Raw genomic sequence first — 15,876 nt, forward strand, 5'->3', positions numbered from 1 at the left:
TGACAGAAATCCATGCTGAATATGTTAAAAGTACGGAGTGTGGCATGCCCAGATCCACTGTGAGTGGCAGGAGGTGAGGCCAGGACATCCTTTGTGCTCCCTGGTGAGCCAGGCTGCGTGAGGGATGGTGACTGGGATGGCGACTGGGATGGCACAGCATTTACAGCACAGCCTTTGCAGGGGTACAGCCAACCAAGGCAGGCAGTCTCTTTGATGGATGTTTTACAGTAATGAGGACAGGACGACTTCTTTCAAGTCCTCCGATGATAAGATTTTGGAAAAAATGCTGCACTTAAGTTTTTCTGAAACACAGTTGGGAGTGTGACTATGTACTCTGGGGTAACCGTTGCTGAGGCAGATAGTCAAACATACGAAGGCCAAAAAATACCGTTTCTCAGCCTGGAGAGCTTTTCACTCTTGGACTTTGTGTAACCTGGAGTTCAATTAGAAAAGTCACTGGATAATGACAACTAAAAAACCTACAAACCTATTGTGAAAAGAGGCAAATCAATGTTATCAACGATCAGAAATTGTTTTACCTCTCTCAAGATGCAGCATGTGGAAAACGCAGTAACCCTGCTTACTGGGTAGGCTTTGCATACATGTGCTTCTGCAAGTTTCTTAAAGAAGTAACTGTCAGAACACTATATCTTTTCTGCTGAGATGTTTTTAGGGGGTTTTTTGTATTTTCTTTTGTCATGGTACAAAATAGATTTAAGAACAATGCCAGAGGTTGGATGGTATTAAATTACACTATATATTTTTTGGAGATTAACAAAAAGACATCTCTGTTACGCATGTGCACAGAGGAATAGTTTAGGTTGTAATGCGTATTAGTATCTTAAGCTCTGTGAAGAATGTGGATGTGTTGCGCTAATTCTCATGACATTCCCAGCAGCTGTAGTTTGCATTTATTGCACCTCATTTGAAACCCTAAGATGGAAGCAGAGTTGCATGAGAAGGGTGAATGAAGTATTGAACATGTTTTTTGGAAATTATGTTGCAAATATGATTTTCAAAAATTTCTACACCACTTCAAGCAAGGAAGAAATTTTGTTTAAACATAAAAGTGGAAAGGATTACTAATGATTGGATAGGTAACTTTTGTGAGGGTGTACAATCTTTTACATCATCAGGAACTATTTATATTACCTTCTCAAATAATTATAATTTTAAAAGTATAATTCTCTAACTGTAGGGTCACTGAGTTGCTGCTGTTGCACATGCCTCTGCTGCTATAATTAATCTGAGACCCGCTAGAGCGGCTGTCCCTGGGAGACAGCAGAGGTCTTCCATTTGCAGGTCTGGGAAAAGGGAGGGGTTAACTAGTAAGTAGAAAGTTCTGTTGAGAAATAAAAACTAATTTGATACCTGGAATTCAGTTCCCTAGTGTGGTGCCAAGTCCCTGGCTGACTTCAGCAAATTGCTTTATAAATAGGAAACGTTTGTAAAGTAGGACAGAGAGATCAAGTGGTAGGTGGATTGCACCATCTCAAACATGTGCGTGTGTACACAAATAAGCAGCACAGAGACAAGGAAAACTGCACATGGATCAGGGAAACTTCCTGAGCCTTTCTTGAACAACATTTTGAAAGGGTTCTCCTACATCCAGCCTGATTCCCAAATTGCTTGTAATCACATTTTGTAAGGTCTGAGGAAGCCTCAGTCCACCTCTGGAGCATTTGCTATTGGAAATCTAAGACTTTTCAAAACATATGAAGTTAAATAGGAGTGAAATTACATCTGTTACTCTTGTGGAAATGTCAGCTAGTTTGTTAAAATAAATACATAAAACCAAGTTCAGCAATCAGTATGGGAAACAATGCAAGACAGTCATTTACATTTCAAGAGATTAATTCCACCACCAACCCGAAACAGCACAGATCTACTTGGATTAAAAAGGAAAATATTTTTATTAGTGAATTACTTTTTAAAATTGCATTGTTGTTTAACGCTAATCAATGATTCATTAACAAATCAAAGTATCAGTTTAAGCCCTGTAAAAAGGCAGCACATTTGAGTAAACATGGAGACAAGCTCTGGTGTATTTCCTAGTATGTATAAATTAATGTGATAGACTGTCATAATCACTTAATGCTGTTTCTTAGAGTACCTAATTTGGAAACCAAAAGAAGGGCAAGGCTGTGCTGCATACCAATCTCCCTAATTAACCCTACAACTAGTGCAAAAGTTAAGATATTAGAAAGCGGAACACCAGTGTCTCCTCTCTCAAGTTCAAACCGAGGTTCTGTGTAAGTCAAGTATGATGTGCAATGTTTCTGCCTTTTTTTTTTTTTTTTTTTAAGTTAGCTGTCAAGTAATTTTGGGAAATCAAATGTAACTGATCACTTAGGGTTGAAACTAGTCCGTACTGCAGCCAGTTTCTAGCATGCCTTCCACCTCTGTTGCCCCTGCGTCTGAAAAATTTCACTACTGTCAGCACAGTGTATTATCATCAATCCTTAGTCTAATTCAGATTCTCAGTTAACTGAGGCATGGGAACTGAATTAAGAATAAACCTCACTGTTAAGCATTATCGACAGCAGCACAGTTTATTTTTATAATTTATACCAGTTTTAAAAGCATACAACTATCAGCAACATACAGATTTTCCTATATAGCTCTTTGGTTTACAGTGCTAGTCTTATCTGACGTTCAAGTTTCTCTTCAGAAGTGCAGAAACAATTCATTACAGTTGCATGCATCCTGTATAATGACTAGGCTCATGTGCTTTACCAGTAAGACTGAAAAACGAAAAAAAGCAGCAAACACTAAAGTGTTTGTGCCCTGGACCAAATTTTAATGTTTCTTAATCATTATCTCTTAAGCAAGATCCACTTTCAACCTGACAAATTTTGACAAACGGCAAACCGCAAAACGTGAAGTAGCTACAAGCAGGATAAAAAATAAACCTTGCTAATAAGGGGCTGCCAAACAGAGTCAGGTCCAAACTCCAGCCCTACAAGCCTAAACACACAGGGCAGACATTGCACTAAAAGGAAGCTCATACATGTTGTGGCAAGAACATAATTGCATACATTTTCAAGTCAGCCAAGAGGCAACTTCATATACACTGGACCTTGCATCTGAAGTGAATAGTGACTTTGGTCTTAGTTTCCAGTATACGATAACTTAAAGGGACTTAATTTTCAGAACCCTTTTAAGGGTTCTCGTCTACACCCAAGAAATAAGGCTTCCAAAATGAAGTCACATTGACATTGTGCATTTTAAGTTTGTACTTGTTGACATCAGTAGCAAAAACCACCCAAACCCAAATGTGAATGGAAGCAGGACATCAGATAGAGGCAGCACATCAACCTTCATGGAGACTGAGTTTTAGAAACATCGAAGGGATTGAAATAAGTCTTTTCTCAGCTGGAAATATATAAAAATTCCAGCTACAATCATTTTTTCATGACCTGTAATGTAAAAGTGGTTTGATCAATTTTCTCCAAAACTTAGTATAAACATTCTTTGCCTCAGAGCTAACTACAGGAAATTACAGCCTGCATCAATTTTTGCTGGGAAAAAAAAAACGTCATGGAGCTAAAATAGATATTTATAAAGTAAGTTAGCTGCAATTTTAATTATGACTGCCTTTCAGACATCCAGACAAGTTAGTACAAGATAAATTCAAAACAACAAACATGTCACATGTGAAGTTTTAAGGCACAAATGAGTGTCATAGCATGAGAATATAACTATTCCACCTTGAGAGGGAAATGGCTTGCATTACTAGCTAGGAGGAGGGTATAGAGCTACTTGAATATTGTAAGACAAAAAAAATGGTCATATTGGGAAAGGCATGTGGCGTATTGCAGTACCTTATTTGATTCATGAAGATGAACAGTTCTCGTGCTTTGACAAAACTATCATACTATCATATTATCAAAACTCCCATCTACATACAACTGCCCTGTACCACCTGCATCTAGAAACGTGTGTCCTACAAAAAAACAGTAGCATTAGGGATGATTGCAGGTAGACATGCCTGAGCACTACAGTCTTCAGTAGATTTCCTTCTTTGTAGATATTCCATTATTTTTCTTTTTATGTCATTTTCTAAGTGTATGTGTGTGAGTCAAAGAAAAGGATTTCAGATTATAATAGGTTAAATTTGCTCAGGAAGGAGTCTCAGGTAAGATGCAAGATGCCTATTACCGACGAGGTACGTGAGGCTGTAGTTTGGCAGCCTGTGGAAGGCTGTAAGTAGATTCTCTGGTGTGCTGTTATGATCTACCTGAATCCAACCTCATGGCCATGTGGTTTTGAGTGTTCCCAGAGTATGGGGCTTAAATTTTTCTTCTTAATTTTGAATTATCATTTTCACTGTAATATCATAAATAACACTGAATCTGTTCACAGCTCAGGGATGCATTTTACACAATAATATAACAGTATTAAGTAAAAATTAAAATCAATAAAATAATAGCCTTTGGTAGAGTAGGTAATGGCCAGATTTGTTCAGCTTTTCTGGTTATTCTTCCCATGCTTTTTCCTCAGCTTTAAAAGTTAGGGCATGTTCCCAACAAAATTTAATGTATTAAATCACTGCAAATTAATTTAAGTCCCCACTTAATTCCTTTTGCCACTATTTGCTTTAAAAATGGCTTTAGTCTTAAATGACAGGAAGCTAAACTACACTAGAGTACTAGAATATTTGTTGAGAACACTTGACAATGCTAGTTTTACTTATGTCTATTTCATGCCATGAAGTGCATTTATTTGCTTTCTAGAACATGATCTAAATTTATGGAACAAATCCAGTTCCAGGGGTTTTGTAGACCTAGGCTTGTGTGTTTTAAGGAACCGAAAGGGCAGAAGTGTAAAAGCCAGGAAAGTACAAAGTCTTGGTTAGATGAGTTTACACTCTGTTCACTTACTAGGGACAGTATGAAATAGCACAAAATCAGGAATGAACAAAACTGTAAAGCAGAAATATTTGAATTCCGTGCCTACGGTAGACATCAGAGGCCTTTAACACTTCCAAAGTCCTGTTAATTATATCTGTGTAGCTTGTATGGGCACATCCAGATCAAAAAAAAAATGTAACTGCTCGTGTTTAGCACAGAGGAAAAGCATACTCAGAAGGGATGACCTGACTGTAGTAATTATAGGCAAGTATCAGATTCAGGATTAGAATACAACTGGCTTATTAAATGTTCCAATTTTTTCTTCTAGGGCAATTCACACTCAAGTTTACAACTTACTTGGTAAGAATTAAATACTTGCTGGGCTTTGTTCCTAATCAGTGTATCTCTCCCCTCCTTTTGTTTGGATTGCTTGTGTTCTCCATGCTTACCTCTCTCATTACGTTTTCTTCTCTTTGCTTATCATAGGGGAAGTTTATTAAATGAAGAAAGTCATGCAGATTCCTTTGGAAATGGTTTGATGTTAGATTTAATTCTTAGGTCATTCAGAATAGATGGAAGCTCTCAGCTATTGACCGCTCTTCTACATCTATGAAAAAATCTTGTCCTGGAACGTGTTATCCACAGGAGGCAGATGCCTCTCTGGCTCGTGACACCTGTCATTACAGACCTTTAATCTGTTAACTACTTTTACAGGATTAAGACTGTAATCTTGAACTAGCACTGGAAATCAGCAAGAGGCAGTGACAGAACCTGTATGTTAGTCATTTTATCTCTGTCCTCTTCAGAGGAGGGGAATATTATAATCTGCATAAACTGGGGCTCTTATCTTTGGTTTTGGGTGCAGTAAACTACCACAATCCAACCTGAGGAGGAAGAAATAGATCTCCTCATTCAACTAGTGTATTCATTCAAGTAGTAGCTTAAGAACTCAAATGCCAAGAAGTACCATCCATTTAGAAAAGCAGCCAGGGATAAGTAGATATGTCTTTTGGCTAGGGGCTTGAAGCTGAACATTTTCTTTTCTCTTTTAGGGAAGCATCTGTGTGTAAGTTTACTTTTAGTCATGTGAATACCTGTCGCTACAGCGTTCTATGGAATCAGTTCCCATATACCTAATTTATTAGGCTGTATTATTCCTACAGGTCAGTTTTCTTCCAAGTATTTTGATTCATCACATGAAGGATGTAAGAATTAAACATGCGTAGGACTGTTCTTGCCCTTTCGTGTGTTTATGTTTGGTTGTTCAGGGGTAGGTTTTCTTTGTATACAAGATGAAAATCAATGCTGGTTTAGGCATCTTAAATTCTTTACTTTTCCTATGTAAAATATGTTTTTAAACATAATGGTTACCTTGAGTTTCCACTTACAGGAGTTACAAATGCATCTTTTACAAAGTGATAGCCTTAAGAAGGAAACAAGTAGTTGCTTCTCTACACCGCAACTCAGTGCCTGTGCTAAAAATAATTAAAAAAAACGCAGGAGCAGTCCCTTATGGTCTCTGATCAATTTCTCTCTCTTTTTACTTATCTAGTGAAACATTTAAAAATTATGAAGGGCAGGATAATGTAAATAAATGCTTCAAGAAGAGGAACAGCAATAGTGTTTCTTTGAGAAGTTCTAGTATTTGTGTCATAAGTTCTTTTCTCACATTTGAAGGGGTCCAAACCATTAATACGTGTTCATCCAGGTTTCAGAAGACTCCTAAAGTTTAAACAAGTGCACTGAAAAAGATTGTGTTTGTAAACATTTATTTTCTTGAACTGAAAAAGGCTTGCATCAGCACACATTGTACAGCCTTGCAAATTACACAAATTGAAAAAAGTTTGTTTCATTTATGTGCAATGAATCTTTAATGTCCAGTGAGCATCTGCAAATGATGAAAACTTAAACCATTAAAAAGGTTTCCAGCACTTATCAAACACAATTATCTTAGCGTGAAAAGGAAGAGAAAGAGATCCATACTGGTGGGAACACAATTAAAGTGCAAACATTTTGTCACTTGTGAAGATACGTTTTAGTTTCTTCACAGTTTTGCTAAAAAGAAGAAATACTAAAATGTGATTCAGTGAACATTCTTTGTAACCTATTCATATTCCCCTTTAAATAATTAAGCTTGTTGGATCAGAAGCAAGTCCTTCAAGGGTACAACCTACTTGTAATTTCTTTTGACATTGCTTGAATGAATCTCAAAAGATAACGACCATCTAAGGAGTTAGTTACTAAAATTTTATCATTTTTTTCTTAAAAAAAAAAAGAACAAGAAGGACAAAGAACAGGTTAACTTGAAGACTTGGGGTAGTTTGCTAGAAAATGAGTACAATTCCTTGAAAATGGTTCTCTTTTCCCCTCCGCCAATCCTCAGGTTCCTGCCTTGGAATGGACAGCTGTGTGCTGGCTGTGAAAAGGGTTTATAAAATACAAATCTGAATATGGATTTTATGAACGTTTGCTGTACAATAGAACTTTGGTTCTGATACAAGAATTCAAAAATATAAAACAAAACTACTATAAAAGTAGGGGGCATTTCAACAGCATTCCTTGTAGAAAGCTGCCTGTCTCAAAGATGATTCCTTGCTATTGTCTGGGATTAACTGTATTTTTTTTCTTCATCTTGCTGGATCACTGGGTTATTTATTCTTCAATGGCTAATGTCATATGACAAAACATCCCAGGAGTCTCTATGAAGAGAACAGAAACCCCATAACATCAAGCCAATCAAGGAGAGGAGGACATGGAAGTAGTAAAGGCTGAGTGTCCACTGATGTAACTGCTACTGAGAACTAGCCCTTTCCAGAACATGAAAGTCGTAGTGCTTCTTGCTTGTTCTCAGCCTGAACTTGTTCACTGAGGTACTACTTTGTTTCTTCAATGCATTCTGAGCAGCTGACATTGTAGGGAACGTAGCTAGAACTGTGTAAGTGGAAGCCAAGTCACTAGGTTTGGATGGCTCAGTGTTCACACTACTATCTCCGCTGCCACAGTAACGACGATGGTGCTGCTGCTGTGTTTGTAGACACTGCGAATCCCTTAGCCACCGAATCTTGGCACCAACTTTTAAAAGTTCTCCAAATAGTTTTTCTGCTTCCATACGAGTTATGCCTTCTGGCAGCTCAGTAATTTCTAGAACTTTTCCCACAACTGAAACAAGAAAAAAAACATTGAATCAAAATTGGTCATTGTACTTAATGATACAACAAGTACAAGGGAAAGTGAGTTATTTCATACTTGTATCTCCAGCTGGCTGATACCAAATACACAGACATTCCATTTCTGGTATTCTACAGAGCCTTTTGCTTTCACATTTAGCACTGCTTACAGCTACAAACCTACAAATAAAAGCTGAGAATACAAAGAGGGCCCTCAAAAGAGAGAGAGAAAAATAATAATCAACACGTAATTTTGCTGCAGGTTTGACAACTCACTGTAACATCTGACAGCTTTGCCTGTTAACTCTTCACGCATCACCATGCTAAAAAACTAGCCTGTCTTCTCTCAAAAAGTCCTCTTCAATAAATTGTTAGAAAAAGATGATTTATCTGTAACTTTCTGCAAAGACTTGATAGTAGGTAACACTTGCAACAAAAAATCTTTGCAGTAAAATATGAAGACAGATTATGTCAGGTTTTACTTGGATGACATCTTCACCAACTCTAAGGAGCTAATCTACAGATCTCCTAATATGTCCCCCAAATCCATGTGCTTATTTATATTGGGGGGGGAGAAAGAAACACAAACTGATTTGTGGTTTATGTTTGATTTCACATTTCATGCAAGTAAAAGGAAGCAAGGGTATGTATATTTAATATAACAATTTTTAGTTAAAAATATAATAGAACTTACATCCAGTACACTGACAAATTTGCTTTTCCTTTTACTATTGTTCAACCCTGATCTCTGGTCTCTTCTCCAGCCTTCAAAACTACACTTTTCTCTTTTAACCTCCTTCTTCCTCTCTCTCCAAATCAAGTCTTCTCTCCATCCTTATGTTTCCAGTGTTTGCCATGTCCATTTCTGTCCAATTACTCTTCATTCTGGCCCTCTTCTCACCTGTGCTTTTCTTGTTACATTTCCAGCCCACCACCATAATTCATTTTGCTGGAGGACTGTGTCAATCAGTAATTCCATACCTGGTTCTCCCGCACCAAGATCTGCTGAAGCAGCCTTCTTTGCTGGTTTCTTTCCCCTGTTTCCATGTCTGTTTCCAGGTTGACACTGGAAAGATTGACATAAATGATGTACTTTAATGACAGCACACCCATATCTTAACATTTCTAGGTTAGCTCAGTGAAAAATGATGCAGAGGAATGTCTGGAAAATAACCAGCACTACCATGGTACAGAAAAGATTTTCATGTCCAATTTTAGTTTTGGAGTTTAGCAATCCTGCAGTCAAGCACATTCAATCCTTGTCTTCAGAAGAAAGGGAGGAAATTATGAAAAAAAATAAATCACCTTAAATCTTCTTGGAAGAACCACCCCCCCACGCAACCCCCCCAAATCCACACATCTTCTGGCTGATCTTGGGTAGAACTGAGCAAGGTAGAGGGGCTGTGTGTCCATCCCAGAAATTAAACAGATGGCAAAACTTTTTAGCTTTGCTAACACTAATATTTTGGGTTTGTTTTTCTTGTAAGAAACAAACCCACTCTTTCTTTAGAAATACCCACGTGTATTTTCTATTTTTTTAAATTGTTATTAAAATAAAACAAAATCCTTTCAGCAAACGTTCTCTTTGTGATTTTTTGAACTGGTGGTGAATTGCTTAAAAAAATAATCTCCATAATCTACACTGTGCCTAAAGCTAAATTTCAGTAAATTGTTTCTCACTTTTTTTTTTTAAAATGCAACAAACTAGAACAATGGGAATTATCAACACAAAATAAAACCATTGAAAGCTTGCTTGAAAGCAAGCACCTTCCACTCAATTACTTTTCTAATGCAATAACATATTCCCCTATTCACGGTGGTTATAATGGTAGTCCTGAATTGATTTTTTTCAGTGTTGTCAAGAGATTGTTCTCTTTAATACCTGTTGGCTTGTTACTTGTCCACGTAATAAAGATGGTGGATTGTATTGCAGGGGTTGGCCAAGCAATGGGTATCCGGCATCTCCTTAAAAAGAAAGGTAATTAGAAGGGTTTTTCTGTTATATGAAATCTTCTTCTTCTGATGTATATCTTACACAGACGAGAAAGCATAATACCGATGTACAAAATAGTGTATTTGGCTAGGCTAACAAAATAAGATTTGGCATGATTAAATAAAGGTAGGTCAGTCACGTACTGATCACAAGGTGAAAAGGTACAAGCTTTCTTGCATTTAAGGATTACACTGAAAAACACACTAAAAGCTTTTCTTCGTTGCAGTCTTATCTGAATCCTCACATTTCAAAATGAGCTTAACAGGGCTAAAGCTCCTCTCCATGTACTGATTTAGTAATTTTCACAGTTTTATCCCTGATTAGTGCCAGGTACATCTTCACATTCCTATTTTCTCCAAGGATCCACAAAGACAATGGAATAGAAGTTTTTAGTAATCACAGAAGATTAATAAAGTTGAGAGGTATACTTTACAGCAGGCAACCTGGAATTTTTACAACATTGGAATACAAAGCAATGACATGGAGATCATGCAGAAGATAAAACATAAGGTTTTCTTTATCAATAAGGAAGACATATGGAACTTTCTGTAAGTTAATCTTTCTATAAAATATACCCATTATTTTGAGTTTGGGAACTATACCAGGACGTCTTTGTTCACTGACAAAGTTTTTTTAATAATTTGGTTTTTAAATGTTATCAACTATCGCATCTCAGTGAAAATGCCCTATTTTCTGTTTCTCTGTTAACATGGCAGCAGAGGACTGAAATTCTTCTACAAGGAATTTTTTCCGTGTTTGGGTGGGTACTGTCTGAAATACTAATTGAAGTAGCAACAGTATTGGCTAGGGGCTCTAGTTGCATCATGCTAGTTTTTCTACAAAGGAAAGAAGAATTGGCAGTGGTTTGATTCATTGCATCATCAACTAATATGTGAGTTCGGCAGAGCATTCATCTCAGCATCGCATTCTTATACCCTTTCCCCCAAAAGATACTATGTCTACCTAATATATTAAGATCAGCTAGTCCCACGTTATTTATTTTACCTTTGTAGCTCTAAAATTATATCCTTTGTGACAGTGTGCATCCAGTTCTTGATTTATGGTTAGAACTTGAAGCTAAATTATACCAAACATTATTAATATTTTTTCATATGTGAAATTCCCCATTTCAGCATTGAAAAGTAGTGTGTTAATAATAGTTCACAATAACACAAAGATCAAAAGCTTTTGAGAATACAGGGGATGGTATCAGTGCAGAGAGATAAGGTGAAGTTTTCCATGATGCTCAAGTGGATAATTTTGATGATCCTGCTCAATAGCATTACTACTAAAGTGAGCCACAGTTCGTCAGAAAATCCTCTTAAAACTTGTATTTTAAAAGAGTCAAATAAAAACCATATACACATTTTAGTTAACTAAAAACATACCTTGTCCAGGGACAAAAGGTCTAGAAAACTGGGACACAATAGAAAGGGGTGTTAAAGTGGGACGGATGTTCTTCATGTTTGATAGCTGAGCTGGTGCTGGTGATTGGGCCGGTGAGGTGACAGGACTACCTAGTTGAGGACTATGCTGCAACTGGAATAAACAACAAGTTAGTAGTTTAAAAGGTACCTACACCGGCTACAGCATTCAAAGACTGCAGTAAAGTTAAAATAGTTATATTAAGTACTGTCAGAGCAGATTTTTAATCTGCAAAAAGAACTTGTGAAAAACACACAAAGATGCAATTTATGCAAATTATAATTCATCCTGGAAAATAAAACAACAAACTCATACCTGTGCAGCACTGTCTAAAGTGCTAAGTTCTGTGGACTTCTGCCCCCTTTGATGATCACAGTAATATTTATTCTGTTTCCATTGTGGAGGTGAATGGTTCCGAGGCTGAGGATTGTTAGGTATATTTAGCTGCATCATTACTACTCCTCCACCTGGTGGTGGTGCTACCGCTACAAGACAAGAAATCAGCAGGATACAGTTAGTTCATCGCACATTTCAATTTTAATTTTAGCAGGACGGACATGAATAAGAAAATGTGAAACAACATAATGAATGTTTTGCTAAATAAGCTGCTGAATTCTAGAACACTAGAGCAGTATCTTCTGTACATTTTCACTAATCGGATAAATCTGCAATCGTTAACTTAGGGCTTCTCAGAACTAGAAGAGATAGTGGAACCACTGAAACTCATTATTGAGAAAATTTTTGAAAGAAATAATTCTATTTAATAGTAGTTGAAAGTGTTCAACAGTCACTGTAGTTGTTGTCAAAGCAACGTGTTGAACAACATGATATTAAACAAAAATATGCTTTATTTAAAAATAGAAGTTACCTAGTTAGTTTTATGTGATATACAGTAATATGGACTCAAATGTTTTCTTTGATGTGATGGCATACCTCGGAAAGACCAGAAATCAATCTTTAGTCTGATGCAAAACTACCCTCATTTATAAGTTGAGAACGTTTTTCTGGGCAGCGGCTGCAAATGGATCCCCACACCCTGTACCACTTAGCTACTGTGGTAGCTACAGAAATGACACAGTTAGGCGAGAACAGCTGAACAGCCAACGCTGTTCCGTAAGGTTTCACATGAGGAGTTGTGACGAGAGGCTGCCAGAGAGAGAAGCTGTCGTCCCCCTTTGACCTGGCTCTGTCCCAGGTAATTTATATGATGTCCTGTGTACTCGTAAATGGGTGGTTGCAATTTCCTTCTCTGCTCTACCCCACCGTTTATAGCATTTCTCAGAAACCACGATTAAAACACATGGTTTAAACATCATTTAATCATCCACCTTTAAAGAGGAAGCCTACAATCTTCTCAATTTACTATCTACGTCATAGCATCGGTTAGGAGCAGATACAGATTGTAAAATGCATTCATTTTGTATTTTTTAAAATGGACTATTGTTTTCATTACCCCTGGGCTCCACAAGAAGAAACAGACTCCTTCAAAAAGCAAACCAAACAATGTAGAATAACTAACTCATAATATTAAAACTATTTCAGCTTTAGTAATTTGTATTCTGAAATATTTACTATAGTGATATTTATAAAAATAAATGAAGTAATATTAGGTATGTTTTCACATCTATACTTTCTTTTTAACAGCAAAAAGTTCTACCCACGCGTTACAGATTGAAGTGGAAGCGTCAGATATCTGGCCAACTTTAGCAGAAGATATAAATTGAAGGGTCTCTGCCCTGTCCCTATAAGGGCCACACAGCAAATGTTTCTATTTTGTTGCGCAGCAAAATACAACATAAGACTGTTTGTGGATATCTACTACATAATCACAATAATATATAACACAACAATTTCCAAGTGGTAAAGCCATAAACATACGTAATCACTATATGTAAACCTGAGGTGTACAAAACATCTATACACACACTACATTTTACACAAGAAATTTGGTTTAATATTTTATGCATATATTTATAAACATTATAAATGACGTACATCTTAGGGTTTTATAATATTATAGTATTTTATTCTGCAGCATTCTAGCATACTCTTTTGACTTATCTCTGTTCTACGAGAACTGAACGTCCAACAAAAAACACTTGTTTTTCAAAACCATTGACAGCACCATTTCTAAAAAAACTGTCACAATCTGAAAATGCTATTTAAACTGCAAAAGAAAACTTTGTACATCCAGAAAAACTTGTTCTTTCTACTACTTCTAGTTTCACAGCATTTCAGTAAATGAAAATAAAGGGAGAAGAGAAATGCAGAAGAAATCATTGAAAAGCTTCTCAGATTTGCATCTGGTCCTCTATAACTTTTTCAAATGAAAAAAACCACAACTCTGCTGCTCAACTATGCGTGTCCTCATTGTCCTTACCTCAGTGGCCTTGATTCATCATCTCTATCGCTTACTGAAAAGCATGCTTTTCTTTATTATCTCAAAATTTGTTCTCCCTGTGTCATAGAGGGCTTTCCCCCTCCCCAAACTTCTTTAAAATACATTTTAACAGGTTTGAACTGGGCTTTCAAAACTGCATAAAACTATCACTTCCAGGACAGATTAGGAGAGTAGAACAACAAACTAGTGTGAGACCAATTTTGGACATCCTGAAATGATGGTCTTCCAGAATTAAAACCAAAGAAACTTGAAGCAAAATGGAAACAAACCCAAAACTGCCCACCAACAGTAATACACTGCTAATCCAGCTATTTTGCCACTTAATTGCATGTTATCTATTTACTAATAAACAGGCTGTAAAAGTATCTTAAAAGATAAATGTTCATATAAACAGCACATCTACAGTGGAATCTAGGTCATTGACCTAGGGCTGTTTATTGCTTGCTTGCAAAATACTGAGATAGCATTATTTCAGATGACCAACATCTGTTGGGCAACAACCAAACCTCTAATGTATCTAATTTCCTATTGGTAAAATAAAGACAATACCGCTGTGATCACAGGATTATTCTATAACCTCTTGTTTGGAGATTAACCCTCACACTCTTAATTTCCTGACCAGCCCATCAATTTTATGGTTGGAAATTCAGAGTTTTTAAGGGTTTGGATATTAGTATTTATAAACATTTCATGGATATGACAAGCTCTATGTCACCACTGTTTTCACAAGCCACTGAGGTTGCTATTTATACACCTTCTAAAAATTAGCCAAATTATTTTGTAGATCAAACCATTCCAAACATGATTTAGATGCTTCTGCTAAGTGACACTTACCTGCTGAAGGCTGCCTCCAGGCTGCCCCCATGAAGTTGTCTATTGGTTCACTTAAGTTCCAAGTATTCATGTTTAAAAGTTAACAATAATAGCAGTTCAGATGAAGAATTAAAAAGAAGAAAAAAAGCAGCATTTGCAGAGATGGCACTCAAGTTGCAGTTGGTGTAGCAGTTAGCCATGAAATCAATCTGATAATTTACAACAGATTTCTACACAGAATGGCTTAGATGAAAATCCCAATAAAATATACCTTTTATTGGCTGCATGATGGAAAGACCAGTGGGCGAACTTTTACATGATGAGGGTGGAGACACTATGCTGTAGTGCACAATGGAAGCAGCCTGTTGTGGCTTTGACTTTGATGAAGGTGGCAATAATGTAGGAGGTGATGGCTTCTGACTTGAATGGTTGCTATAAACTATGAAAGTAAAAGCAGTAAATAAAGCTGCCATAAAACCAAAACCAAAACACCCCCACACAACTTAGGAATATTTCATTTAGCTTTTCGGCAGGTCAAAAAACTACTTCTCCTTTCTATCCAAACCCAGAACGCTTACAGTTTTCACCCTCTTCTCAGGAACTCTTAAGAAAAATCACTACTCCTACTCCATGAAGTGAAATCTAGAATGCTTCTTGAGTAGAAGAGCAAAGTATACTGCTTCCAAAACGTACCTTGCTCTTGTTCTATCAAATATAACCCAAAATCTCAACTTTGTCAGAGCCATGTAGCTATTCAGGAAAAGATGAAAGTCATTCTAATGAGAATGTACGATTCCCACGTCTGTCTCAACCCACAAGTGGATGTGCAAGGCATTATGATGTACGTTAGTGAATTCTAAGAAAGGAACTTGAGAGCTTTCAATAATAAACAAATTGAGATGGCAAGTTAACCTGCCTCCAATGTAACTTCAAAAACGGAACACAGAAGGAAATGTAATACAGTAGTTAATTCTAAATCAAACCCTTAATAGGAAATACCCAATCACCCAGCACAATAGTAGCTAGACATTTTTTCTTTCAATAAAAACATTTTTCCCCCAACCTGCACACTGCTGTCCTTGAAGCTGCTGTGAGTTGCATGGTGATGAAGTTCTAGGAAACTGTATCTGCTCTGATCCAGGAGGCTGCAAATATCCTACTGATGAACTGTAATAAATAATAATAAAAGAGCATAACTAACAGGCATTTATGCTACACTCATTT

General features: G+C 36.8%; 1 protein-coding gene across 18 annotated transcripts in view; it reads right to left on the reverse strand.

Annotated features, from left to right (window-relative positions):
* Nucleotides 1-6,605: 6,605 nt before the first annotated feature.
* R3HDM1 (R3H domain containing 1) overlaps nucleotides 6,606-15,876 on the reverse strand; it is a 90,544-nt gene continuing 81,273 nt past the window's right edge. For 16 of the 18 annotated variants that reach the window (XM_054830735.1, XM_054830744.1, XM_054830738.1 and 13 more), the window contains 7 exons: nucleotides 15,716-15,819; nucleotides 14,924-15,091; nucleotides 11,754-11,923; nucleotides 11,402-11,552; nucleotides 9,903-9,985; nucleotides 9,002-9,086; nucleotides 6,606-8,012 (listed from right to left, as the gene is read on the reverse strand). In XM_054830735.1, the coding sequence (XP_054686710.1) occupies nucleotides 7,645-8,012; nucleotides 9,002-9,086; nucleotides 9,903-9,985; nucleotides 11,402-11,552; nucleotides 11,754-11,923; nucleotides 14,924-15,091; nucleotides 15,716-15,819 (1,129 nt within the window). In that variant the 3' untranslated portion in view covers nucleotides 6,606-7,644. The remainder of the gene's footprint in view (nucleotides 8,013-9,001; nucleotides 9,087-9,902; nucleotides 9,986-11,401; nucleotides 11,553-11,753; nucleotides 11,924-14,923; nucleotides 15,092-15,715; nucleotides 15,820-15,876) is intronic. The other 2 variants (XM_054830742.1, XM_054830739.1) reach the window with 1 other exon arrangement.

This window comes from Grus americana, chromosome 6, assembly GCF_028858705.1.
Source record: "Grus americana isolate bGruAme1 chromosome 6, bGruAme1.mat, whole genome shotgun sequence".
Lineage (NCBI taxonomy): Eukaryota > Metazoa > Chordata > Aves > Gruiformes > Gruidae > Grus > Grus americana.